The sequence below is a fragment of the Pygocentrus nattereri genome, chromosome 2 (genome assembly GCF_015220715.1).
Source record: "Pygocentrus nattereri isolate fPygNat1 chromosome 2, fPygNat1.pri, whole genome shotgun sequence".
Lineage (NCBI taxonomy): Eukaryota > Metazoa > Chordata > Actinopteri > Characiformes > Serrasalmidae > Pygocentrus > Pygocentrus nattereri.
Window position 1 is genome coordinate 3,416,162 of NC_051212.1, and position 27,470 is coordinate 3,443,631.

The 27,470-nt window shown below is 43.6% G+C and overlaps 2 protein-coding genes across 2 annotated transcripts; one reads left to right on the forward strand and one right to left on the reverse strand.

Moving 5' to 3' along the window:
- The first annotated feature begins 1,961 nt into the window (after nt 1-1,961).
- eif2b5 (eukaryotic translation initiation factor 2B, subunit 5 epsilon) lies at nt 1,962-15,028 on the forward strand. Its single transcript, XM_017722947.2, has 16 exons — nt 1,962-2,185; nt 3,356-3,480; nt 3,575-3,760; nt 4,642-4,819; nt 6,028-6,108; nt 6,193-6,270; nt 7,044-7,356; nt 7,455-7,600; nt 8,633-8,777; nt 8,889-8,990; nt 9,456-9,563; nt 10,984-11,074; nt 11,545-11,668; nt 12,563-12,688; nt 13,251-13,361; nt 14,544-15,028. Exons 1-16 carry the CDS (start codon nt 1,970-1,972, stop codon nt 14,601-14,603), a joined length of 2,190 nt encoding a protein of 729 aa, XP_017578436.1. The 5' UTR covers nt 1,962-1,969; the 3' UTR covers nt 14,604-15,028.
- Nucleotides 15,029-15,867: 839 nt separating this feature from the next.
- On the reverse strand, nt 15,868-26,078 carry LOC108442757 (mitochondrial ubiquitin ligase activator of nfkb 1-A). Its single transcript, XM_017722940.2, has 6 exons — nt 25,966-26,078; nt 25,725-25,844; nt 22,344-22,431; nt 20,171-20,288; nt 18,909-19,052; nt 15,868-17,496 (listed from the first exon to the last, which is right to left on the reverse strand). Exons 2-6 carry the CDS (start codon nt 25,839-25,841, stop codon nt 17,151-17,153), a joined length of 813 nt encoding a protein of 270 aa, XP_017578429.1. The 5' UTR covers nt 25,842-25,844; nt 25,966-26,078; the 3' UTR covers nt 15,868-17,150.
- Between the last annotated feature and the right edge of the window lie 1,392 nt (nt 26,079-27,470).

The following is a 27,470-nucleotide window of genomic DNA, read 5'->3' on the forward strand; positions in this document are numbered from 1 at the left end:
TAAGGTGTAGGAAGTAGATTGAAGGTTGTAGGGAGTAGATGGTAGGGTGTAGGAATAAGAGAGTAGATGGTAGGGTGTAGGGAGTAAATGGTAGGTTATAGGGAATAGATGGTATGGTATAGTGAGTAGATGGTAGAGTAGGGAGTAGATGGTAGGGTATAGGGAGAAGATGGTAGGGGGTAGGGAGTAGAGAATAGATGGTAGGGTATAGGGAGTAGATGGTAGGGTGTAGGGAGTAGAGAGTAGATGGTAGGGTATTGGGAGTAGGTAGTAGATGGTAGGGTATAGGGAGTAGAGAGTAGATGGTAGGGAATAGATGGTAGGGTATAGGGGGTAGGGAGTAGAGAGTAGATGGTAGGGGGTAGGGTGTAGATTGTAGGGAGTAGGGTGTAGATGGTAGGGAGTAGAGAGTAGATGGTAGGGTATAGGGAGTAGAGAGTAGATGGTAGGGTATAGGGGGTAGGGAGTAGAGAGTAGATGGTAGGGAGTAGGGAATAGATGGTAGGGTATAGGGAGTAGATGGTAGGGTACAGGGAGTAGATGGTAGGGTGTAGGGAATATATGGTAGGGTATATGGAGTAGAGAGTAGATGGTAGTGAGTAGGGAGTAGATGGTAGGGTATAGGGAGTAGATGGTAGGGTATAGGGAGTAGAGAGTAGATGGTAGGGGGTAGGGGGTAGGGAATAGATGGTAGGGAGTAGGGAAAAGATGGTAGGGTATAGGGAGTAGATGGTAGGGTATAGGGAGTAGAGAGTAGATGGTAGGGGGTAGGGGGTAGGGAATAGATGGTAGGGTATAGGGAGTAGATGGTAGGGTATAGGGATTAGTGAGAAGATGGTAGGTGGTAGGGAGTAGAGAATAGATGATAGGGAGTAGGGAAAAGATGGTAGGGTATAGGGAGTAGATGGTAGGGTATAGGGAGTAGAGAGTAGATGGTAGGGGGTAGGGGGTAGGGAATAGATGGTAGGGAGTAGGGAAAAGATGGTAGGGTATAGGGAGTAGATGGTAGGGTATAGGGGGTAGGGAATAGATGGTAGGGTATAGGGAGTAGATGGTAGGGGGTAGGGAGTAGAGAATAGATGATAGGCAGTAGGGAATAGATCGTAGAGTATAGGGAGTAGATGGTAGGGTATAGGGAGTATTTGGTAGGGTATAGGGAGTAGAGAGTAGATGGTAGGGGGTAGGGAATAGATGGTAGGGTATAGGGATTAGTGAGAAGATGGTAGGTGGTAGGGAGTAGAGAATAGATGATAGGGAGTAGGGAAAAGATGGTAGGGTATAGGGAGTAGATGGTAGGGTATAGGGAGTAGAGAGTAGATGGTAGGGGGTAGGGGGTAGGGAATAGATGGTAGGGTATAGGGAGTAGGTGGTAGGGAGTAGAGAGTAGATGGTAGGGGTAGGGGGTAGGGAATAGATGGTAGGGTATAGGGAGTAGGTGGTAGGGAGTAGAGAGTAGATTGTAGGGAGTAGGGAAAAGATGGTAGGGTATAGGGAGTAGATGGTAGGGTATAGGGAGTAGAGAGTAGATGGTAGGGGGTAGGGGGTAGGGAATAGATGGTAGGGAGTAGGGAAAAGATGGTAGGGTATAGGGAGTAGATGGTAGGGTATAGGGGGTAGGGAATAGATGGTAGGGTATAGGGAGTAGATGGTAGGGGGTAGGGAGTAGAGAATAGATGATAGGCAGTAGGGAATAGATCGTAGAGTATAGGGAGTAGATGGTAGGGTATAGGGAGTATTTGGTAGGGTATAGGGAGTAGAGAGTAGATGGTAGGGGTAGGGAATAGATGGTAGGGTATAGGGAGTAGGTGGTAGGGAGTAGAGAGTAGATGGTAGGGGTAGGGGGTAGGGAATAGATGGTAGGGTATAGGGAGTAGGTGGTAGGGAGTAGAGAGTAGATTGTAGGGGGTCGGGTGTAGATAGTAGGGAGTAGGGTGTAGGGAATAGGGAACAGGGCTCAGGGCGCCTCTGAATGAGACGCGCCCACAATGTTGCTGCCGGTTACAGCAGCGTGTCTCAGTCCGCTGTAGCCGCGATTTGGCAGGTGATCATGGCGGGTAAAGCAGGCAAGCAGCGCCGCGGCGGAGCGGAGCAGCCGCAGGACGATGAACAGCAGCCGCTGCAGGCGGTCCTCATCGCGGACAGCTTCAACCGCAGGTTCTTCCCCATCTCCAAGGACCAGCCGAGGGTGAGATACACCCAGACACCGCGCTGCTAACCGCCTAGCCTAGCCTAGCCTAGCCTAGAGCTGCTAACGCTAACGCTAACCAGCATAGCAGCGCTGTAACTTCACTAACTTCGCTTTCTGAGCTCATTCGGTCTCTGAGACACAGATTCAGGCCGCCGATCGCCAGGAATGTCTTTCCAGGCTTTTCTGTGAGTCTTAGGATTCTGCAGAAATGCTAAACCTGATATTTCACTTTAACCGCGTCTCCTAAAAACACAGTCACCCAGGGAGTAAACCCAGGGAGTAAAGACAGAGAGGGACAAGTTCAACAACCTGCGGTGTCACTGTAGGGTTAGTGTTTCTGGAGCGTCTTCATTACTGCAGTGTTTCTGGAGCGTCTTCATTACTGCAGTGTTTCTGGAGCGTCTTCGTTACTGCTGGTGTTTCTGGAGCGTCTTCGTTACTGCAGTGTTTCTGGAGCGTCTTCGTTACTGCAGTGTTTCTGGAGCGTCTTCATTACTGCAGTGTTTCTGGAGCGTCTTCGTTACTGCTGGTGTTTCTGGAGCGTCTTCGTTACTGCAGTGTTTCTGGAGCGTCTTCGTTACTGCAGTGTTTCTGGAGCGTCTTCGTTACTGCTGGTGTTTCTGGAGCGTCTTCGTTACTGCTGGTGTTTCTGGAGCGTCTTCGTTACTGCAGTGTTTCTGGAGCGTCTTCGTTACTGCAGTGTTTCTGGAGCGTCTTCGTTACTGCTGGTGTTTCTGGAGCGTCTTCGTTACTGCTGGTGTTTCTGGAGCGTCTTCGTTACTGCAGTGTTTCTGGAGCGTCTTCGTTACTGCTGGTGTTTCTGGAGCGTCTTCGTTACTGCGGTGTTTCTGGAGCGTCTTCGTTACTGCGGTGTTTCTGGAGCGTCTTCGTTACTGCGGTGTTTCTGGAGCGTCTTCGTTACTGCTGGTGTTTCTGGAGCGTCTTTGTTACTGCAGTGTTTCTGGAGTGAATGGGCAAATATTAAAAAAAACAGTGGTTTCTCAGTTTCAATATTTGATGTGTTGTCTTTGTACTATTTTCAATAAAGCATTTGTATTCATTTGTCCAGGTTGTCCAGGCTGAGGTAGCAGTTCACAGTGAGAACGTTTAGAGCTCCACCAGGTGGCGTCCATCACTGTTTCAGCCGTGTTTGTCTCTCCTCCTCAGGCTCTGCTGCCGCTGGCCAACGTCTGCATGATCGACTACACGTTAGAGTTCCTGACCTCCACAGGGGTGCAGGAGACGTTCGTTTTCTGCTGCTGGATGTCCAACAAGATAAAAGACCACCTGCTGTGAGACTCTATGATTTATCAGCGCTCATCAGTGTCGTTTGTGTTGCCGTGGACTCCCATGATTCAGTGCTGCCGTCTCGTTGTGTTCTTGCAGAAAGTCGAAATGGTGCCGCCCCACGTCTCCGAACACGGTCCACATCATCACCTCTGATCTCTACCGCTCCCTCGGGGACGTTCTGAGGGACGTGGACGCCAAGTCTTTGGTCCGTTCAGATTTCGTGCTGGTCTACGGGGACGTGGTGTCCAACATCGACCTGTCCCAGGCCCTTCAGGAGCACAGGTGAGGGAATTCGGGGCCCAGAAAAAAGATCCACATAGGACGATATGCAGTGTCACACAGAGTCTGTGCGAGTTGAGAGTAAACTTGTGTTAATAGACGACTCTGAACTGTTTGGCTTTAGAGGCTGCAGGAGTCTTTCTGCTTCCTTTACCAGACGTAAGACGCTGCTCTGCACAGATCGCATGATTCTTGAATATGAGAATGTATAACGTTGTTGGGGCGCAAAATGGCTCATCAAATATTCTTAATTTAAAGACGTTTTTAAAATTATTTATTTATTTATTTTCCCTTTTGATGGCTGTGTGACTCATGATGTGTGACTAGACGCATGTCTAGTATAAAGCCATCTTGCAGTGTTTCTGGGACTGTTTTTGAGTTTTGACCATGTTCTCTTATGTCCACCAAAACTTGTAGTTTTTTTGTCGCTAAATGTTTTGTTTCAATGTTCTTACCCTTAGAAATGTTGATTGTATCCCATTTGGTTGCTAAGATGTTAGACAATTGCTGTTGTATCCCAGGTGGTTGCTAAGGTTTTGCTAGCATACTTGTTAGATGACAAGAACAGTGTCTAAAAACATTTCTCTACAGAGTGAACAGACTGGTGGACTGAGAGGTAGAGCAGGGGGTGGCGAACTCCAGTCCTGGAGAGACCTGCACAGTTTTTCTTCCTTTCCCTCCAGGCCTGCGGTTCTCCACCCCGAGGCAGCGATTAGAACATTATATATTACACAAGTGGAGTGACTGTAAACATTTCTCTGTTTATTTCTATGGAATAAGAATGAACACTGTATGAACACTGTAAATGCTTTATAAGCCATCCAATAACACAAACATCGTAAGTCTACTCCTTCCCTCCGTCTTGTCTGCTACTCTCCTTTCAGACTCCGGCGCAAGCTGGAGAAGAACATCTCGGTGATGACCATGATGTTCAAGGAGTCCTCGCCCGGCCACAGGACACGCTGTGATGAGGATGACATCATTGTTGCTGTGGACAGCAAGAGCAAACGTGTGCTTCACTACCAGAGGACGCAGGGCCTGAAGAAGCTCCAGTTCCCCATGGTATCCAACCCTGATCCACTGCTGAACTTACAGATAACTGAATGTAAACATGTACAACCTGAGCTGCATAGACTCAACACCGTACAGGGGGCAGAATGAGCTGTACTTACATACGCAAGTGTTAAGTCTTAATAATTTATGTACAACATTGTTTTACAAATAAACATATTAAATCTTTTTATACTACTGCTCAGTGACTTCTACTGAGCTTTCTAAAATATATATATATATATATATATATATATATATATAAAAAATCAGAGCTGTAGAAGATGACAGAGAAAGCTGTGGAACCTCAAGAACGAAGTTCTAATAAAATGAACACCCAGAATAAAGGTCTAATAAAAATATTAGGATGAAGTTCTAACAAAATGTACATCCAGAAGTTATTCTATATATTGAATAAACCTATTAAAGTTTTTACTGAAGTCTAGGATCACATAAGATCAGAGTGAACAGCACAGTAAGCAATGTAGCTGATGTTGCTGCTGTGATTCTAACCACTTGCTGTCATAAGCATTCGCAAACTGGACAAAACAATACTGACCTGTTAATCCCATGAAACAGCAAAAATATGTGACCCATCTGTCAAGCAGGAGCAGCTTCCTCATCCCTTTTCATTTCCGCTCTCAGTGAAGCGGAAGTCAGCTTCTTTTTCGCCAGCTTCTTGTTCAAACTTTCCCGTTCTACCTTAAAAGGTGCAGGAACTGGACTGCAAGCATGTGCCTCAGCTGCTTGTTTGAATTTTCCCGTTCCACCTTAAGCCTTGCGTGGACGCTATGTGAGTGGTCACTGTCTGTGGAAGGCAAAACAAAACGTGGGCAGGGCGACGTTTTCACAGGGCCTGACTAACATGCACACGCATCTAGACCGGCTATGAAAACAAAACACAGTGAAGCTCAGCTCACACATGCACACACATACGCACGCACACACAACACACACACACACAGGGGGCGTGGCTGTTCTCTGCTCAGGATACCATTACTGCCACACTATGTCTTTACATAGGAAATAGTTGTTTGCTGCTATATTAGTGTTTAAAATGTTGTATATTTCACCTAAAACAATTAATATTTAAGTAATTGTATATAAATAACAGACCTTATTAATATGAGAAGTGATCACATATGAACAGTTCTGTTCGGCTGTGAGGCGTATCGTATCATCGCTGTTTTGAAATGATGAATGAACTCTTACCGTTTCAGAACATCTTCCACAGCGGCAGTGACGAGTTCGAAATCCGTCACGATCTGCTGGACTGTCACATCAGCATCTGTTCTCCACAGGTGGGTTCAGCGGTGAGGTTTGTGTCAGAGCTGCTACAGAGTCACGTCAGGAGTGAAGTGAACGTGTTGACGGTTGTTTTTCAGGTGGCTCAGCTGTTCACAGACAACTTCGACTACCAGACGAGGAACGACTTTGTTCGGGGCATTCTCGTCAACGAGGAGGTCAGCACTCGACACCCGCCCTGTTACACCCTCGTGATTTCACCTTCTTTTCAGTGGTGCAGCCCTTACATTATTGCACCTGCACCGTTTGAGGTGGAATGGAAAATTTGAGTATGGACTTGTGCGATGATGTCGGATTTATTCATCCGGTTCAGTCCAAAAGCTTTTCCTGCTGCTCTGGATTGTTAGCCAGTTGCTCTTCACACTTCTGAGAACAGTTGAAAGCGTTAAGTCCACTCAGAGCAGAAAGGAACTTAATTAAACTGCACCCTATACACCTATACAGCTGAGTTTAGCTCAGATATAAAGCTGTTTTTGAGCAACTTAGAATAGAATAAAACACAGTTGACCCCCCCCACCGGCTAATTTACAGCTGTTTATAAGACACTCAATTTATCAAGACAACTTGCTTAAGGTTGCCAGATTGGGCACCCCCCCCAGAGTAGCATTTGCTACTTGATATGACTAATATGAATAGTTATGTCAGTAACTTTTTTTAAAGCAATTTCATCGTAGGTTCAATAATTTTAATAACTTAAGAACATAAAATAATAAAATCAAGAGCATTTCTTTTTCATTAACCATTAAAGTGAAACACAGCTTTCATGATTTTTATGGAATATTTGAGTCAGTTTTTGGTAGAATATTTGAAATATTGGCGGATGTATTCGACAGTTGCAGCTGTACGTAATTGTGTGAATTTGATGATGATTTTATCCACACGGTCACTTCTAAAGCCGGCACGCTGTAACTGTTCCTCGTCTTCCTGCCAGATTTTGGGGAATCAGATCCACATGTACGTGAGTAAGGACGGCTACGGGGCACGCGTCTCCAACCTGCTGATGTATGACTCGGTGTCGTCAGACCTCATTCGCCGCTGGGTCTACCCCATCACGCCGGAGGCCAACTTCGCAGACGCCGAGGGGCGGAGCTGCACGCACTCCCGCCACAACGTGTACCGCGAGCCGGGCGTCAGCCTGGGACACGGCAGCCTGATGGAGGAGAACGTGCTGATTGGCCGAAACACTGTGATTGGGGCCAACTGCAGCATATCCAACACCGTCATCGGGGCCAACTGTGTCATCGGTACCACCTCCTTAATCAGCTGCCGATTTTCTGAATTACACTGTAAGATACTGTCTCTGTCTTTCACTCTGATTGGCTCCTCTCTCTCCGTTTTCTAGGAGACGGGGTGGTGTTGGACCGGGCGTACATATGGAACAACGTCCGCATCGGCAGCGGTGTGACGGTCTGTCAGTCGCTGATCTGCGATGGTGTGGAGGTGAAAGACGGCGTCACGCTGAATGAGCAGTGTGTGCTCGCTTACGATGTAAGAACCTTTCAGTGTGAGAACCTTTCATTGTAAGAACGCTTGAACAGGGAAACGGGTTCAGTTCTGTTGGTCTGGACCAAAGCAGAAACCTCGGCACACAGAATATAGTTTATGTGGGAAGCCAGAGTGTTTATGGAGTATTTTATAGCGACTTATATTTACAGCGTTTAGCAGACGCTCTTATCCAGACCGACTTTGTTGTCCACTCTGGGAAAGTACACTGATCAGCCATAACATCCTGACCACCTCCTTGTTTCTACGCTCACTGTCCACTTTATCAGCTCCACTTACTGTATAGCTGCACTCTGTAGTTCTACAGTTACAGACTGTAGTCCATCTGTTTCTCTGATACTCTGTTACCCTGTTCTTCAGTGGTCAGGACCCCCATGGACCCTCACAGAGCAGGTACTGTTTGGGTGGAGGATCATTGTCAGCACTGCAGTAATGCCAATGTGATGGTGGTGTGTTAGTGTGTCTTGTGCTGGTATGAGTGGATCAGACACAGCAGTGCTGCTGGAGTTATTGTGGCCACAGGCTCTTAGATTTGGCCACAAGATTCAGGTGACCCATGGAGTTTTTTCTGTCTGCCCATGTAGTAAAGGATTACTTTTGCATACAGCTCTAGGTGTTCTTCAAGTTATGACTGCAATGTAAACACCTAGCTTCTGTTCCGTTTTTGAGAACCATCTCTGTGGGTCATGTAGCTGTTTAAGCCTAAGATTAAGCCAAAAACAGGAACTATTGCAAATTTACAATAGTGATCGATTCAGGAGTGAGATGTGAACAGAATCATTCAGTGTTGTGGTGAGAAATGGTTTCATTATAGAGACTCCGATTCCTTTACAGTAACCGAACAGCCTGTGAGGGAGAGAGAGAGGCTGGAAAATGACCATGTAAATGTCAGTGATGACCCAAAACCTCACAGACGCTGACTTCAGAAGAATAACAAAAGATAAAATACAGGAAATGGTCCTTTAGAATGTGTTAGCAAGTCCAGGTGCTCTAATCCTGACTGCACCTTGTCTGCAGGTTGTGGTGGGGCCCAACATTTCTCTCCCGGAGGGCACCGTGGTGTCCATGCACCACCCGGACGAGGAAGACGAGGCTGATGATGATGAGTTTTTGAGTGACGATAACGATGTTGCACTTAATAAAGACAAGACCAAACAGAAAGGTAATCGCACCACGACGGAATCGTGTAGCCCAGAGCATTTACTGCGGCCTTTAATAGACATAAAAAAAAAGCAGCCACTGGTGTATCTTGATATTTTGGTGTTTCATTCAGCGTTCAGCCCAGCGGAGGTGGGCTCTGAGGGGCGGGGCTACCTGTGGAAAACCAGCAGTCTGGATGACACGGAGGATGATGTGTTAGCACAGTGCATCTGGGGTAAGACACGTACACTGGGGCCGGTTGTCTCAGCTGAATAAGTTTAAACAAGGTTTAAGTACATATACGAACATCTGGACAGGGTTTTAATTCACCTGTCACACCTGGCTGAGCTTAATTATGCAGGGCTTTATAATTAAGTCATGACCTTAAACAGGTGTGTATCCAGTATGAATCAGTTATGCATTAGGTATGAATTCAGTATCAGGCACTTGTTAAATGGATATGTATCCGGTATAAATCAGTTATATATCAACTATCTGTGGTGTATAAATCAGTTATTCGTATTAGTCATCCAGTATTATCCAGTATTAGTCTGGTATATATCCAGTATGAATCAGATATAAATTAAGTATGAATCCGGTATTATTCAGTTAATAATTAGCTGTGTGTCCTGTGTGAATCAGTTATGTTTAAGGTTATGAGATCGTTATTAAGCTTGTTTTGATGCTGCTGTGTTTCCAGGTCTGGTGCTGAAACCTGACACTGACAGTGAGACCGAGAGCGAGGCCAGTGAAGGGTCACAAGATGCCGGGAGCCGCCCGATGTCGCCCGATCTGGACGATGTCCGAGGTACAGAAACGCTCTGAAGTCCTATTGTGGCTGGATTAGTTTTACACAGTGAAGGTCCTGGTGTTTACATCACCATCAACAAGATTGATGTGTGTAGTTTTGATTGAAAGGTTAATCGATTTATATTGAAATTGCAATTTTCAAATCGCAAGAGCTGCAATTTTTAAAAAGTTATAGCCTCTTAAAAAATATAGTTCTTAAGGTTCTTAAAAAGATGGTTCTTTAGTAACAGTCTCCGGTCTTTCTACATAGAACCATAAAAAATCAGACCCATTTGCATTCATGAAGGGTCCTTTGCTTGGTGAACTGGTTCTTCAGATTGGAGAATGTGTGGTATTTGGTTCTATTTAGAACCAAAAGGGATTGTAGTATTATTACAATGTCAAGCTTGTTACAATAGAACATCATTTTGGTGCTTAAGAGAACCTTTTTTTGCAAAAGACATAGAGAAAATAGCGAACCATCAGTCTGAAGAACCATTTCACCATGCAGAGAACTTTTTATGCATGCAAATTGTTTGTTGAGTGTTTTATGGTTCTATACAGAGTCACTGTCTTTACTAAAGAACCCTTGAAGAACCATCTTCTTTTAAGTGTGTGCATTAACAAAAACATTGTTTTAGCTTTAAGGGGGGAGATTGAGTCTAATAAGGGTTTGTGAACTGACTGTAGGTGAGTTAGACCAATCAGAGGCAACCAAACCTCCATGTGTTGTGACATCACAACCACAACTTACTGGCACTTTGACGCACTACGTTCAGGGGTTGAGCCTCAAGCCAGAGAAGGTGGATGTTCTGGTCTTCTTGGCCAAAATAAATCAGGCCTGAATCTCAATTTATAAAATAAAAAAAAAATCCCGGTTTAAATACCGTTCACAGTATTAGTTGGAAAAACCGCAGTTAGGTATTTTTCTCAAATTGTTCAGCCCTAGTTTTGTGAGAGTGTTTCATGACAATGACCCAACCAATTGATAAGCAACAACAGTGGCTGCTTTACAGTAAAATGTAGTTTGTTGCATGATTTAAATAAACAAATAAAGAGTGATAATAATACACAGTGCAGGGAGAGGCAATAATAATGAACACCAGTGGGCCGCTTGTAAACGCTGAGCAAAATGGCAGCGGACCACCAGCTTTGCTGTCAGAAGGCCAACAGTGGCCCACTATCCTCTTACTATCAGAGATTTTAAAGAACCATTTTAGCTGCATGTGAAGCCTGTTCCGTATTTGTTGCCCCTAAATCTTTTTGAAAATTGACCTTTACAAGTTATAACCAGAGGTCCTGTGTTACGGTTACATTTGTTCACATGGATCCTTGGTTAGGAACACTAATCCAGCTCCAGTAGAGCTTTTCCCTCACTTTTAAAGGGTTACAGTGAGACCGCAAGCTGAGCTCTAACATTTTGATCTCCTCCGTCTCAGTGTTTCAGAACGAGGTGCTGGGCACTCTGCAGAGGGGCCTGGAGGAAAACATCGGCTGTGATAATCTGGTCCTGGAGATTAACTCACTGAAGTACGTCAGAGCTCTTCACCTCCCACATCACTGCTACACATATACAGACTGTACCTGCGTTCGCTTAAACTAAATTGGGTATTAACCCTTAAAAATCACACTCAGCAAAGCATTTCTCACTCTTAGCTCCCGAAAAAAAAAAAGAAAAATGTTTTTCAACTTTCATTTGTATTTGTAAGTAGAAAAGTAGGTATTTTGAAGATTGTAAGTTGAACAGCTATTGTAAAAACATCTTTTACATTTTTGTTGTTTTTGTCACATTTTGACTTCAAAACAAGCAGAAAACATCAGGTGTTCAGACTCTAACCTGCCCATTCAGAATATAAAATGAATATAAATGTTATTTTCGTTGTAACAATATTGTTTATTATGTAAATATATATAAATAGTCTCAGGGTCATCCTGATGCAGGTTGTGCTGTGAGTAGCCGTAGCAGTAGCAGTGGTGTAATGTGGGCTCTGTGCTGTCAGGTACGCCTACAACATCTCGCTGAAGGAGGTCATGCAGGTGCTCACGAGAGTGGTGCTGGAGTTTCCCTTCCAGCAGCAAGGAGCTCAGATCAGCCCGGCGCAGTACTCCGCCCTGCTGCTGCCCGTGAGTGCACGGCATCTGCTGCTGAATCTCTTTTTGGTCACTGGTATTTAATTGAGCTGTTATAGTTTTGAAGTTTTCAGTAGTGTTACTTTTAGTCTGAAGTCCACCTGAGTTAAAAGTCCAAAATATGAGCTCTGACTTTGGACCAATTTAGTAGAATGTAGTATTATATACACTCACTGGCCACTTTATTAGGTACAGTACCGGTGCTAGTAAAGGGTTGGACCCCCTTTTGCCTTCAGAACTGTCTTAATTCTTCATGGCACACTTTCACCAAGGTGTTGGAAACGTTCCTCAGAGATTTTGTTTGGTTATTTGAGTTACTGTTGCCTTTCTATCATCTGGTTCATCATCCGTTCTCTGTAAACCCTAGAGATGGTTCTGCGTGAAAATCCCAGCAGATCAGCAGTTTCTGAAATACTCAGACCAGCCCATCTGGCACCAACAACCACGCCACGTTCAAAGTCCCTTAAATCCCCTTTCTTCCCCGTTCTGATGCTCGGCCTGCACTTCAGCAAGTTGTCTTGACCTACATGCCTAAATGCATTGAGTTGCGGCCGTGTGATTGGCTGATTAGCTATTTGTGTTAACAAGCAACTGAACCTAATAAAGTGGCCGGTGAGTGTATATGGTCTATATAGTAACCAGGATCAAACTGTAACGTCTGTACTTATCAGTTCTCTTCTTGTTACTTCTTTTCTTCGGTTTCAGCTCCTTAAAATCAGTCCCAGCTCTGTTTACAGGTTTCATGTTGGTCTCCTACTCTGTCCACTGTCCTCCGTCCACACATGAAGTGTTTCCATGTACAGCGCAGCTCAGATGTGCCCGTTTATCTTGGCGTGACTTAGTAGTTTGAGCCTCTAATGACCGAGTTTCTCTGTGTTCTCTGTGCAGCTGCTGAAGAAGTGGGCTCCCGTCTTTAAGAATTACGTGAAGCGTGAGCAGGACCACATGGACTGCCTTGCCTCTCTGGAGGAGGTGTTCCTGGAGCACGACTCACAGTGGCCTGCGCTGGTCAAGGTCAGTGCTGCTCTAACTGTGGCTGTTAGGGCTGCTTAACCACTAAAAGGGCCACATTAAAAATCTCAACAAATCTGTAGGACAGAGAACGTCTTTTATTTTTAAATCCTGTTTTGCAAAAATCCACACTAGCTGTAAACTCACCAGAACATCATCAAAATCCATATTTACATTTATGGCAGACGCTCTTATCCAGAGCGACTCACTGTTACTTTACTAGGAAACTTTACCTCAGAAGTAGAGCAGCTTATTGTAAAATGTCTCTCATTGTTCGGCTGTTTTACGAGCCTGAAGGCGCTTCTTCTCGTTCAGATGTTTCGTTCCACCTTAAATTCTGACTGAGACGCCAATCGTAAATGCGGCACCATTTCAGTTTATTCATAATCATTTTATAATCGTTATTATAATGCTTTATAATGTTTAAACTGGGTGTTTTTAGTGTTTATGTTGGTAGAAATGCAGCTGATGTGTTTGCATGCTGTGGATTGTAGTGCAGTGCATTGTGAAATGGGCTAATTTGAATAGAAAATCAAAATAATTTTGGTCTCTTCTGTGGCTGCAGGTACTGATGACCATGTACAGGCTGGACATCTTAGAGGAGGACACCATCATGCGGTGGTTCTCTCAGAAGGTCACTACAGAAAAGAGCCGGCAGCTGCGCAAGAACCAGGGGGTGAGTATGGGTGGGCGCCGTGGCTCAAATGTGATATATAACTATATTTCTATAAGAACAAAATAACTTCTTTACTCTATAACTTAAATCTCCTATAAGACTATGGAAAGTGCAAGAATAGGCTTATATACCTTTTTGTTAGCCTGCTAGCTCTGCAAGTTCAAGGCATTTCTGGTGCGCTGCCTGAATGATACTGAATGTACTGTTAGCTTATATAATAGGGGTGGGAATCTTTAGGCACCTCAAGATTCGATTACGATTCAGAGGCTGCGATGCGATTATAAAGCGATTATCGATGCACCTTTTTTCTATACAGGATTTCTATTTTCCTAATGTCTCAGGACTTGGCTTTTAAAGCAAAGCTTGGGCCAATGAAACAGCACTTAGTCTCCTCCTACAACACCACGCTGGAATTCACTGAGCTCCTGAGAGCGACCCATTCTTTCACTAATGTCTGTAGAAGCAGTCTGCAGGCCTAGGGGCTCGGCTTTATACACCTGTGGCCATGGAAGAGACTGGAACACCTGAATTCAATGATTTGGATCTGTGACTGAACACTTTTGGAAATGTAGTGCATCTGATATTGGCAACGTGACTCAGTCTCAACAGCCAGATCGGAACAGGTAAAAGTCTGAAAACAAAGTTTAAAGAATCCAAGGACGTGAACCAAAGAATTGACCACGCCTTTTTTACGGCTCAAACACATTCTGGTGATGAGCCCAGCTGTCAGTAAGTGAAGCTTCATCTTGGCTTCTGTGATGCTGGTGAAGATGAAGCTGATCCTCCAAACAACCGTTCGTTGGCGGTTGTCATCGTTTACCTCTGGATAAGCCGCGTGAAGCTGCGAGAAGCTCTGTTCTTTTGCACATGAGGCTCAGTTTAGGAGCTGATCTGTTCAGACTGTCAAATGCAGATCACATTTAAAAGATAATCAGAACAGCCAAACAAAAAAAGTCAGATTTGGGCCTCTTCTACCTGCTGTGTGTACGCAGCCTAAGAAAAACAAGTCATGTCCAAAAGGGTTGAAACTTGCATACGACTCGTACATTTGAATGTTTGACAAACCCAAAAGGACAGACTTCTCACTTGGTTTCTGATCCCAGCCCTGCTGTGCAGTGGGCTCGTTAACCGTTTTTATAGTTAATGATTTTCTGAGTGTCGTCTATTTTCTGCTGTTTGCAGCTGCTGAAGTTCATCCAGTGGCTGCAGGAGGCTGAGGAGTCTTCAGAAGGAGACGAATGAAGGTCAGCAGGGACGTGGTCACCAGGGCTTCACGCTTTCAGACACAGCTTCACTGGACACTGCGGACCTGCTCATCTTGTTGGACCACCACTGCACCAGCTGAGCCTGTTCCAGCCCACAGCTCAGGCCTGGCTGGTTCTTCAACATCACAACACAGATCATCTTTAGATGGTTATGTTTAAACACTATAGCAGTGAGTGTGACTCCGCTGTGTCTGTCTGCTGGTCATCTTCCCCTGGGATACGCCTGCGGACCCTCCGACCTTACAGTGATGGACCTGTTTGGACATTTTTATTTTGTTTTTCAGGCTCCATTTGAGAGTCCTGTGGAGTGAATTGGCTCTGCTGTGTGAAAAACAATGTTGGTCCTGCGTTATTGCTTGATGGCTGTAAAACATATTTAAAGGCTGAAATGAAATACCGAGACCCTGTTTGTTGTTTCTGAGGTCACTGGCAGGTCATGTGCTTTCAGTGCTGCTCTAAAAGCTTCAGCGCCAGTTTTTAAACAGTTTTTTTCTATACAGACTCATCATTTATGCAGTAGGGATGTGCATTATGATCAATTTTTCATAATGAGTTATCTGTAGGAGTTGATAAAGGGATATTCAGATAATTGTGCGGAAGGAAAAATTATTAAAAAAGAGGGAAAAAAGAACAAAAAAGGGCCAAAAGTAGGATAGGCAGGATACACCCGGGACAGTTCATCGCAGGGCAGAGACAGACAGATATACAGTCCTAGACTCCTGAGATGACACTAAGTTCCCAAAATGTCATTAATATTTATCTGACCAAACTGAGCTGAACTTGATATTGTGGCAGTTTTATGGCTCAGTCTGATTTGGTCAGACGCTGAAGATCAGACCACACGTTAGGCGAATGGTATTGGGTTAATTTCTGGACGATTCTAGGTTGTTTAGCTGCTCAGTGGTGACGACAATTTGGGAATTTAGTGTAAGGAGCTGGAGAACGAACTGCCGGCTGGGCAGTGAGTGGGTGGAGCTCGTTACTCTGACGTAGCAACAAGCTGCTTGTTAGGAACTATAATTTGGAGGAAGGAACCATTAAAACATATTGAACGGTACAGTAAATTCTTACTGTATTTATTTAACTGCTGTATTAAAGCAGAACACTCAAGGAGTGAGTTATCAACAATAACATCATGATATTTCATGATAACACACTCCCTCGTGGGTTCTACTGCCTAATTATAACAGAAAAAGGGCTAATATCTCAAAGCTTCTAATGTTACAAAACAGACAAAAAAGTGAATAAATCCAGTTTTATTTTATGTCAGCATACTTACAAAAATGAGGTAATACGTGATTAAAATCCCTTTATAATAAATCATTAATATATATTTACTATTAACCCTTTTTATGTGTCCATCACCCAACAGCCAGAGGACTAACCCATCAGCACCAAACCGACATCCCATTTTGATGGAAAACTCCAGTAAAAAAACAGGACCCTTTAAATCCCTTTGTTGATTCATGATTAAATATCTTTTAGATCATTTTAGCTTGATCTTCTGCCTCCCGGCAGGCTGAGACACTGACCCCCAATCAGGGAGCTCTCAGTTTAACTGGAATGGAAGTGAAAGCAGTGTTAAGGTGGGCGATATGACGCTGCAGTACTGAGACATTTATGATGTTTTTCTGAGGGTTGTGAATAAACAAACAGAGGACAAGCACCAACAAACAGCACAGCTAACTTGAAAGTAATGTTTAGAAATTAAATCTTTATAAATATATATAATTTTGTGTGTAATATATATATATATATAATTTTATATATAAATAATTAATTTTTAATTTTAAATAATATATAATTTTATTATTTTTTTTTCAAAAGAAAGAAGAAACTAAAAGTAAATGACAGCAAAAGGGAGGTGATGGATGATCTACATTCAGTACGGTTCAGTTACTACAGTTATGCTGCTTATGCACTCCAGCTGTTGTTTCCAGACTCCAGGTTCTGTTGATCTAGAACACTTAAGCTACTGCAGTATCACAGACGCAGCTGCTAACATAAGAATAACCGCAGTAAGAGTCAGTTCATGAAGAATCTGGCCTCTTCCTATTTCCCTCGTTATATAACAGGACTGCAAAACAGCAGAGGGTACCCGGGAGCAAGTCCTCAGTGAATGGAAGTAAATGGCGCTTAACAGCTAAAAACGAAATGTTAGAGTTTCTAATCAGTCGCGCAGAACTTTCCTTTAATTTTACACAGTAGAAGCACAAATTTCACTTAAAAACAAAGAAAACTCACCTATAGGTTTCCTTTTTACAGCAAACGGGTTTGGGGCAGCAGGATGCTAACATTACTGATACCGAGTGCTGACTGGTTATCACTACTGCTACTGAGTGCTGACTGGTAGACTATCAGTACTCAATATTAAATCATTCAGACCAGCATTGGGACCATACCCATCATATACTCATCGTGTTGTGTATTCTAATATTCATCACATTAATATCGTCATATCGCCCACCCCAACGTCCCCCCACAGCACTAATTCCAGAACATTCCTCAGTTCTGTAGAAAGCTGCTATCTTTTCCGACTGTCTTTATTAAGTGATCCATAGATGAATGCGGCTAGCAGCGTGGACCCGGTGATCCCGAACAGCCCCGTCAGCCCCTTCCACATTCCAGCTGTGTTCTCGTGTCTCCGGATGAAGCTCTGGTGGTCTCCGGGCAGGAGGATGTAGGCGCGTCCGTCCCGCGGCGGCTGTAGCCTCATCACTCCCCCGTGCTCTAGGACCACCTCCCCAAAACCTGTCAGAACCGTCCCCACACGGAGAACCTCCTCCCTCTCCTCCTGTGCGGTCAGCTTCTCTCCAGTCAGACCCTGAACCACCACATCTAGCAGCCCGTCCTCAGCCTTCCGGACACCCCTGCACACAGTTACACGGTTCAGGTGTCTGCATGGTGTCATGCTCTAATGGCTCTACATTAGGGGTGCACTGATATGGAATTTCAGAGTCAGTAATCAATAATTAAGATCTCACTTTGGCCGATACAGTTATCAGTTACCGTTAATTATCTTGGTAAATTTTTTATATTACGTTTTGTAGATATGTTCCTTAACAGGCACTTTTCTAAAGATATTCACAACAAAGTGTAGGTCATCTATTGCAAAAGTATTGAAGTTTTTAATAGAAATGAATGAAGAAGTGATTTATTCCCAGCAGTTCTGGACCATTTCTGTCGGTCTGCTCATCATTATACTGTTGACACAATCTAATGTAAAAGATCAATAGAGAAAAAAAAACAGGCCTGGAGATACAAGGTTTTGTCCTGACAGAGACAACAAGCATGTGTAACTAAGGAGCCCTGCTATTGACATCCTGTATAAGTGGCCACGTTGTATGAACGAGTAGGAATGAAATCCTAATGTGTGATCACGACTTAGTAAGGTGTGGGAACGAGATATAATGCCTTATTAAAATGTGGCCAAGGCCTCATTATCTCATTCCCAAGCCTTACTACGTTGTTACACATTAGGATGTTGTCCCCATGCCTTACTAAGCCATAACTTAATTATCTCATTCCCATGCTTTACTAAGTTGTGGCCATGTCGCATTATTATTTATACAGTATCTCACCAGCAGGGCTCCATACAATTATGTATTCATCATGCATTTAATTTCCAGTGTGTTTGTTACTACATCCCCCAAATCATCCAACTGACCCAACCAATCAACCTACATCCCCCAAATGCCCATCATTCAACCACCCATCCACCCAACCAATCACCCATCCATCCACCAACCTACATCCCTCAAATGCTCATCATCCAACCACCCATCCACCCATCCACCTACATCCCCCAAATGCCCATCATTCAACCACCCATCCACCCAACCAATCACCCATCCACCCACCAACCTACGTCCCTCAAATGCCCATCATCCAACCACCCATCCACCCAACCAATCACCCATCCATCCATCCATCCACCTACATTCCCGAAATGCCCATCATCCAACCCACCCATTCACACACCCATCCACCTAACCTACCACCCATCCACGCAACCGCCCATCTACTCATGTCAGGAACTCCAGTTCAGAGACATTTTGCTTTATGGGAAAAATCATTCTCTACCATCCTAAAGAGCCCTTTCACAATGCAAGGAACCTTTTAATCATGCAAAGTGCTCTCTAAATGTTCATGGTTCTATATAAAACCATTTTCAATACTAAAAAACTCAACCATCTTTAAGGGTGTAGTGTAAGCAGTGTTAGCTATGCTGTGTTCTTTTGCTGGCGGGTTATGAGCTACATTAGCTCCTCAGCTCACTCACCTGTGCACCTCCTCCAGATAGTCCCCTCCCGCCTCCAGCGGGGACTCCACCTTCACAGAGATCTCGCTGAGGTACGAGCCTGTTTGGAACAGGCGGAACGGGACGCTGCTCTTCGTCTCCTTCGCGTTCATCGTTTTGGAGACCCTGTACGAGGAAGCAGGTTAGATTTCAGAGCAAAAACACAGATTTATGACCATCATTCATTAAGATTAAGATTAAATGACCTTTATTAGTCCCACAACGAGGAAATTAAATCCATATTTAACCCATCCATGCAGTGAAGCACACTAGGGCGCAGTGAGCACACTTGCCCGGAGTGGTGGGCAGCCCTATCCACAGTGCCCAGGGAGCAGTTGGGGGTTAGGTGTCTTTCTCAAGGACACATCAGTCATGTACTGTCGGCTCAGGGGGTCGAACCGGTCAAACTGGGACTGAACCTTCGGTCACAGGGCTGGTTCCCTGACCTCCAGCCCATGTAACTTACAGTACAGTTATTTAGCACCATCACTGCCGCATTTTAATCTTATTTGAGTTCTCGTGAACATTAAAGCACGTCTCATACACTATGACCATTCAAAGTTCTTTACAAAGAAATATCAATCCATCAATCAACGTTTATTTTGACTCAGTAGGACATTGAGGGTGATCCTCATTTGAAGTGTAGATGAGCAAGTTAAACAGGACTGAAAAGTTAAAAATCAAGTTTATCCACTAAAACAAATGAAAATCTACAATTATGTTATGTAATATAATTCAAATAAAGCATTGAAAAGGTGTAGGAAAATAGAAATTAATGTTACTAACATTATAACAGATTTAAAGGACACAAAATTAAACATTAAATTTAAAAAAAATATAACAAACCACAGAGTTCAAAAACATCTCCCAGTGAAAGCCGCATTTTACAGTAGAAATAAATGGAGCTCATTATGCTGGTAGTGAACTACGCTGCCTGACTCAGCCGCCTAAAAACCAGAGAAACAGACCTTAAACAGAAGTTAGGGCCCTGTTGGGGTTCATCCTAAAGTTAGGACAGGATTTAGGAGGTTCCGTTTAGTTAGGATGTTTGTGTGATGCTGTTTTCTGATCTGGAGTTAATGATGAGATTATGAAGCGAGGACGTGTTATTCTGGAATAGCTACTGCCCGAAACTCAGTCCGAACTGAAGTTGCCATGGAGACTTTCAGAGTTAGCATGTCTCTGTAATTCGGCTCCTGGTCCAGATCTGAAGGTATCTGGACTGAAATAAATAAAGCACTAACCATGTTCCGGACGCATTCCGCACCTTCCAGTGCTCCTGGGTGGTGACCTTCTGTACAACCCCGTAGCACCGTGGAATGTATCGACTAGCCAATGGCTCACCAGCCGGCTGGACCACACCTGCACACAGGACGCAACACTGGGTCTGACCCTTGGACACTTTTATTACAACAGATCACCAAATCTACACATTTAAGACGTGTTTGGTGTTTGAAGCCTGACCATGCTGGGTGACCAGCATAAACCAGCATCTATGCTGTTCTTTGCTACTGTGTTAGCTATGCTAATGTTCTTTAGTCCATGTTTATAGATAACAGTCAGTCACCACAGTGATAGTCATAACAGTGAGAAATCATATCAAGTCTATTAGACAGTGGTGGACAAAGTACAAAAATCATGTACTTTAGATCTCCTCTTGAGTAAAAGTACTAAAGTATTTCCCTTCAAATGTACTTAAGTATAAAGTAAAAGTACTAAAAGAGGAATTCTGGCTCTGATGTCCTGTTATCATTTTTATAACCAGACTGGCTTCATGAACTCATTTCAGGTGAAAGTCCTCCAGCGTCTCTCTTGGTAAACCAGTCTTTTAATAGAACGTCATTAATTAGTGACGCTGATGTTAAGTTAAGTAAGTGATACTTTTTTGATCCCACAACCGGGGAAATTCCACCTCCGCATTTAACCCATCCGTGAAGTGAGACACCACAAACACACTAGTGAACACACACACACTAGGGAGCAGTGAGCACACTTGCCCGGAGCGGTGGGCAGCCCTATCCACGGCGCCCGGGGAGCAGTTGGGGGTTAGGTGTCTTGCTCAAGGACACCTCAGTCATGGACTGTCGGCCCTGGGGATCGAACCGACGACCTTCCGGTCACAGGGCCAGATCACTAAACTCCAGCCCACGACTGCCCCACGATGTTGATTAAAATTATAAAAGCAATGATGATTGGTGCTCTGACTTTGCACTTCTTTCATTTTGACATGTTACATTTTTATACAAACAGAAAGCAAAAGTAACAACAGATTCCTCAAAATGTAGTGGAGGAAAAAGTCAAACATTAGACTCTGAAACGTAGTGGAGTGCTGAAAGTAAAAAGCCACCCAGAATGACGAAACTTCAGTACAGATACACCAAAAAATACAAAGTACAAAAACTAATTACATTTACTTCGTTACTGTCCACCACTGCTATTAGAGATACTGAACAACTCCACACAGCTACGTCAGCGTTGTAGCTCCAGTGTTAAAACTGGAAAAAAAAGCAAGCTTCAGATTTCAAACATGTCTTTGCCTGGTTGACTACCTGGTTAAAGGGAAATTCCACCGATTTTTCAAAACCTCTGCACAGTTCAGTCGTCAAGATGTAAACAAAGTCCTTCTGAGTGGTTTGGCTTGAAATGCTTCATTGTAGAGAAACGTAGTGATATGAATTTCTTTACAGGCGGTGATGGGAACCAGCAGTTGATATTTTTACAGTGCAAATATAATTAATAATATATTTATGAACTCTCCAAAACCACCAGTGAACCTACACATGTCTTCTGCGTACTGAAATGTAATGATGATGGTAAAATAGATGTAAATTTGAAAAAAACATGAGCTTCATTGGGAACTATTTTACCTCACCACACCCTGCGTGTGTCAAAAATAGATATTTTAAGACAAAAGATTGTCAAAAAAACTATCAGAAAACAACGCCTTAGACATCAGCAGTGCATTCATAGTGTAGTGACCTGCTACTGGCTGAAACTGGCATCTAGAAGCTCCTGAGGCATGGCTATGCAGCCTTCTGCGCTGAGAGGCTCAGCTCACAGGAGGAGTACTCCAGTGTGTTGTTGGTGTTGTTCAGCGCTCTGTATGTCCCTGTCTGCCTGGAGCAGTTCTTGCAGTGGAAATCATGACCTCCACTGTGTCTTACTTTATGCAGACGCTACAACCACCATTTCTTGTAATAACGTTTACAGGCAATAAACTCTAAAGACATTTGATTCCTATCAGAACCTGCTGTGAGCAGTTATGTCTCACTACGTTTCTCTGCAACAAAGCATTTAACGCCAAACCACTCTGGATGACTTTATTTACATCTCAAGGATTAAACTATGCAGAAGTTTAGAAAAATTGGTGGAATTCTCATTTAACGTGTACGACTGAAGGTGCTGATGATATTATACCTTCCACAGCCACATAATGCAGCCTTCTCTCCGGAGAGGCGTTGAGTATTTTTAGCAGGTGCTGATCAGCCTGAAAGCTTGGGATTTCCTGAAAAAGACAAACAACTGCTTGAACTTGAACAAATGAACAAGACTGAACAGACGAAACTGTGAAAAGAATAAAACTTCTCATTGGAGCCTGTAGAAAAGAGTAGCTGCTTTTGTGGGGGGCTCCTTCTCTCCTCTGTGTGGTTTAACTTTAGTTTTGTCTCTGTTTATACCCGTATGAGTGGTTTCGGAAACTGATGAGCTGAATCAGGCATGTTAATCAATATGGAACAAAACATGTATGTACAATACACATCAATGTCTGGCGTTATGACGTCTTAGCAGTGCAATTCCAAATGTAGAACAATATTATATTATTATATTCAAAGTCTGGGCACCTCTGCTCAAATTCCATGTTGTTGTTGATTTACTGAGTGTAATTATGTTAGACATCCTCCACAGAGACACACCACTGCAATGCACAATCACTGTTTATTTGTTGAATTTAAGATCAAGAGACCCTTATTAGTCCCACAACAGGGAAATTTCACCTCTGCATTTAACCCAACTGTGCAGTGAAACGCCACATACACTCTAGTGAGCACACACACACTAGGGGCAGTGAACACACTTGCCGGGAGCGGTGGGCAAACCTATCCAAAGAGCCCAGGGAGCACTTGGGGGTTAGTTGTCTTGCTCAAGGGCAATTCAGGCAAGTAATGTTGGCTCTGGGGATCAAACCGGCAACCTTCTGGTCACAGGACCGGTTCCCTAACTTCCAGCCCACGACTACCCCCAATGGCACAATGGTGGAAAAATTTAAACATGTACGAAAGTTATGGCACATTTTATATTTTACGTTTCATTATTTTTCCAATATGTTAAACTGGACGAATAAACTGAAATTGTCCGTTTTAATTATTTACATGCAGGTCTTCGGAAACCATGTAAAATATTCAAAATTAAAACACAGGAAGAAAAATGCCCAACATTTCATTAGAATAAATACAAATAAACAAATGCAGTGAACAGAGTGTGCAGGGTTCAGTAAAGGTATGGATATGTGGGTTAGATTAATACAGTGAGAAAGAAGATCACAGGTTTGGTTCCTGATTTCTCACTGAGCTCCAGCCACCACAACGGTTTGTTCAGTTCCGTCAGCTGGTTTATTATAACAAAATGCTGTTTAGATGAAGCAGGTTTTGGATGGTGAGTGTAAATACTGGACTTCCTCCAGGAGAAGCTCAGAAACAGTTACGCTAACACGGCAAATGTATTACTGGGTTTCCTCAAAAGCATCTCAGCACAAAGACGATTCTTATCTAGTCGAGTGAGCATCACTCTAGTGATCTTAGCTTATAATTATTTCAGTTCCAGTTAGTTTTAAGGGGCGTTAATAGTTTCAGTTGTGTTCCTCACTTTCTGAGAAGTAATAGATTCAGTTCAGTTATTTAGTTTAAGTTTCAGTTTCAGCTGTTAATATTATGATGAAAGCTGTGGTGGCAGACATTTGCTAAAAGAATAAAACCGCTCATCTTGTGCGTCTGATGCTTCTGCCTTGATCGGGCGCCCACTGCTCACCAGCCTTCTGGACTGGTTTGACCAGCATGGAGCTTCCAACTGTACCACGCTGTGCAAACCTCACCCGCATGAACTGACCCGTCAGATGAAGCTGCCTCTACACAGGCTCCAACTATTTCATTAGAACCTCTGCTTCAGCTGCTTTTCCCCTTTTCTGTATTTCAGTATTTCACACCAATGTTAAAATCTTATCCTTTGTTCATTTTGCACATTATCGTTCGCTATCCTGTGTTGAGCAGAGGAAGATGGATCCCCCTTCTGAGTTTTGGTTCCTCCTGCCCTTAGGGACCTGGGTTGTTCTGTAAAGCTTCTTTGTGACAACACCTGTTGTTAAAACTGCTGCATAAATAAAGCTGGACTTGATTTATAATTAGGACATTAGTTCTAGCTTTGCTCAAAGAGAGCCAAACTCAGAAGAATTCCCAAACTCTCCTTCACACTCCGAAAAAACTTTTTGATTTAGTTTTTGTCTCACGGTTAACAAGCACATTTCATTTTAGTTTATATGGCCCGGTCCCATTTCACTCCTCGCCCCTACAACTGAGCCCTACCCCTGTGTTTTGTATGTTCTTGTCTAGGGGTCGGGTGTCCCGATTCTTGTTTAGATAAGAGGGGTGGGGCGAAGTGTTGCCGCTACATGACCCTCCAAACGGAGGTTTTTCAGAGACTCCAGACAGAGAGATATGAGGAAGAATGTGAGAAAGAAATGTGAGAATTTTCTATGTTATAAAGTTATGACAAGGCACAATAACCACTGTTTTGTCTTAGCTTAATGTCGTTTCAGTGTATTTTGGTCGTTTTTCTTCATAACAAGCATAATAAAATTGCTAATAGCATGCTAATGTCTCGGTGGCTAGCTAGCTAACTTTGCCGTTCCACCTTAAATAGTCCAGCAGTTCTGACACCTGAAGCTCCAGAATGTAACTGCTGCACCACTTAAGGTGGAACAGGAAAATCTGAACGAGAATCTAGAGAATCTCTGACTTCAGCTTCATATGTAATAATTGCCCCCATCTTTGAAGGCGTATGATGCCCTAAATGTAACTAAAGCCCAGCAGTGAGGAGCTGAACTTTCCCCTCTTCTGCTGTCCCTGCAGACGTGCAGGGTCGCCTACAGATGGCGCTGGTAGCTGTTAATGACGTGATCTTTTATTAGAGGGTGTCATTTCAGAGAGAAGATCTCAACCATTACCCTGTAACTCAGTTCCAATGGGGTGACACTCAAAAACAAGGGGTAGGGGTGAAAAGAAGAAATGGGATAGTTCTGGTTGACTATACTAACCCTGCCCTGAACCTCTCGCTCCTCCAGTTAAGATAATCTTATCACTGAGATGCTTTTGGGAAACTAACAATATATTTACTTTATTCAACAGCAAACGGGCAGAAGGCGCGAATTACTGCTACTGAGCGCTGATTGGTTGGCATTACTGCTACTGAGCGCTGATTGGTTGGCGTTACTGCTAATGGTTGCTCACAGACATTATAAACGTATATGAGGCCCCGTTTTAAACTCCTATATCTCAAGTTTAAAAGCTCTTAAAACTTAACAGCGGCGTTAAAATGATATTTAGTGTTCAGGAAATGATTTTATTCTCTTACATTAAAAATGTTTTAGCGTTTATAAACTATGATTTTACTCAAAAGCTCCATATCAACCCATTCATGTTGGACTCGCTCGGGAGCGCCCCCTAGCGTCTGAGAAATCCGGAAGACGGAGGAAGCGTGGGAGCGCTCCTCTCTACAGGTTCTCTGGAGACAGTGGAGTTCTCTCACCTTCAGCTTCTGTATTTCCAGCTTCTTCTGCTGGTAGTGACTGTAGAAGATGGAAGAGAAGGCCAGACTGGCCCCGACTCCGATGAGGGTCAGTGGACTGGCGAAAGAGTCACTCATTTTCTGTGTAGAAAATAACAGACTGGTATCAGAAGCCCCTTTAAAGCTCAGCCAGGACCCCCTTAACCCAGTCAGTCCCACTGAGACACTACAGAGTCAGTGGCAGCGGATTTAAACCACTCACCACCCAAAGTCTCCGGGTTTATCTCCTCCGGTCTCCCCGGCGCAAGAAAGTGAAAGTGCTCAACAGAGCAGTCCGGTTTGAGTTCCCGTCATTCTCTGAGTGTGGCGGCCAACTGTAAGGTGTATTACTGCCATCTGCTGGACTGGAGGGTGGGTGTAGAGGTTGGGGCTAGACTGGAGGGTGGGTGTAGAGGTTGGGGCTAGACCGGAGGGTGGGTGTAGAGGTTGGGGCTAGACCGGAGGGTGGGTGTAGAGGTTGGGGCTAGACCGGAGGGTGGGTGTAGAGGTTGGGGCTGGATCGTAGAGTCTCAGTGTGGCGCTGTTTATCACTGTCCTGATGAGTTTCGTCTTTCTGAATGGTGTTTATCATCAGTGCCTTTCCTGATGAGTGGGTTTAGTGCAGTGCAGTGATTCATCGCTGTATCCATAGTCTAGGCTAGTGTTTTAATGTGGCAGTGCTTTGTCTTTTCCAACTTATCACATTTCAGAAAAAATCAGTATTGTGTAGCATAAACACAGCTTAAAGTGTTGCACTACATTAAGCACACATTCTGTGGTCAGTGCTAAGGTGGTCTACGCTGGTCTATGCTATATTAATATGGTCTTTACTGGTCTAAACTGGTCGGTGCTGGTCTAAACTGACTTATGTAGATCTATGCTGGTCTAAACTGGTTGGTGCTGGTTTATGCTGCTCTAAGATGGTCTTTGCTGATCCAAACTGGTCAATGTTGGTCTAAACTTGTCGGTGCTGGTCTAAACTGACTTCTATTGATCTATGCTGGTCTAAACTGGTTGGTGCTGGTCTAAACTGATTTATGCTGATCTATGCTGGTCTAAACTGATTTATGCTGATCTGTGCTGGTCTAAACTGATTTATGCAGGTCTATACTGGTCTAAACTGGTCTATGCTGGTCTGAACTGGTCTATGCTGATCTATACTGGTGTAAGGTGATTTGGGTTTTTACATAATTTGCATGTACCTGTTTACGTTATGTGTAAATTTCATGATGAATGAAAAAGTCTGGATCCACTGCCGTACATTAGAAGTGAAGTATGTTTTCTGCTTCTCCTGGGAAGTTAGGATTTTGGAGATACGAGGTTTCGTCTGACAGCAGTGTTATAAGTTCCTGTTCTTTAGAGACTGAATCAGTCTGTTAGCCGTAGTAGCATTTGCCTGCTAACTCTGCTAGATCCAGACCTTTTAAAGGGCCTGTCTGTGTTTTTATCATTTAAAACTATTATAAAACACTGAATATTTGCACCAGGTATTAGATATTTTTCTAATATTGCTCATATCAACTGCACATTGATGAATTACAGTTTTCTATTTCTAAATGAATTTTATTCTGTTTTTAAACTCTGTAACTCTCTTATACTGAAAACTTCAGCGGTTTGTTTAGCCTGCTTAGCGTTAGCAGTGTTAGCCTGCTAGCTCCAGGCTGTCCTGCTAATGTTACGCCGCCTCTATTTTCATATTAGAAATGATCTATTTTGACATATTAAACA

What these genes read in the sequence shown, in the direction of transcription:
- eif2b5 (XM_017722947.2), top strand. Translation starts at nt 1,970, where the DNA reads ATGAGACGCGCCCACAATGTTGCTGCCGGTTACAGCAGCGTGTCTCAG. An exon ending in AGAAGCTCCAGTTCCCCATG is followed by an intron (nt 4,820 to 6,027) that starts GTATCCAACCCT and finishes TTACCGTTTCAG; the next exon opens with AACATCTTCCACAGCGGCAG. An exon ending in CGGGGCCAACTGTGTCATCG is followed by an intron (nt 7,357 to 7,454) that starts GTACCACCTCCT and finishes TCCGTTTTCTAG; the next exon opens with GAGACGGGGTGGTGTTGGAC.
- LOC108442757 (XM_017722940.2), bottom strand. Translation starts at nt 25,841, where the DNA reads ATGAGTGACTCTTTCGCCAGTCCACTGACCCTCATCGGAGTCGGGGCC. An exon ending in CGGAATGCGTCCGGAACATG is followed by an intron (nt 19,053 to 20,170) that starts GTTAGTGCTTTA and finishes TTCCTCGTACAG; the next exon opens with GGTCTCCAAAACGATGAACG. An exon ending in TATCTGGAGGAGGTGCACAG is followed by an intron (nt 17,497 to 18,908) that starts GTGAGTGAGCTG and finishes AACTGTGTGCAG; the next exon opens with GGGTGTCCGGAAGGCTGAGG.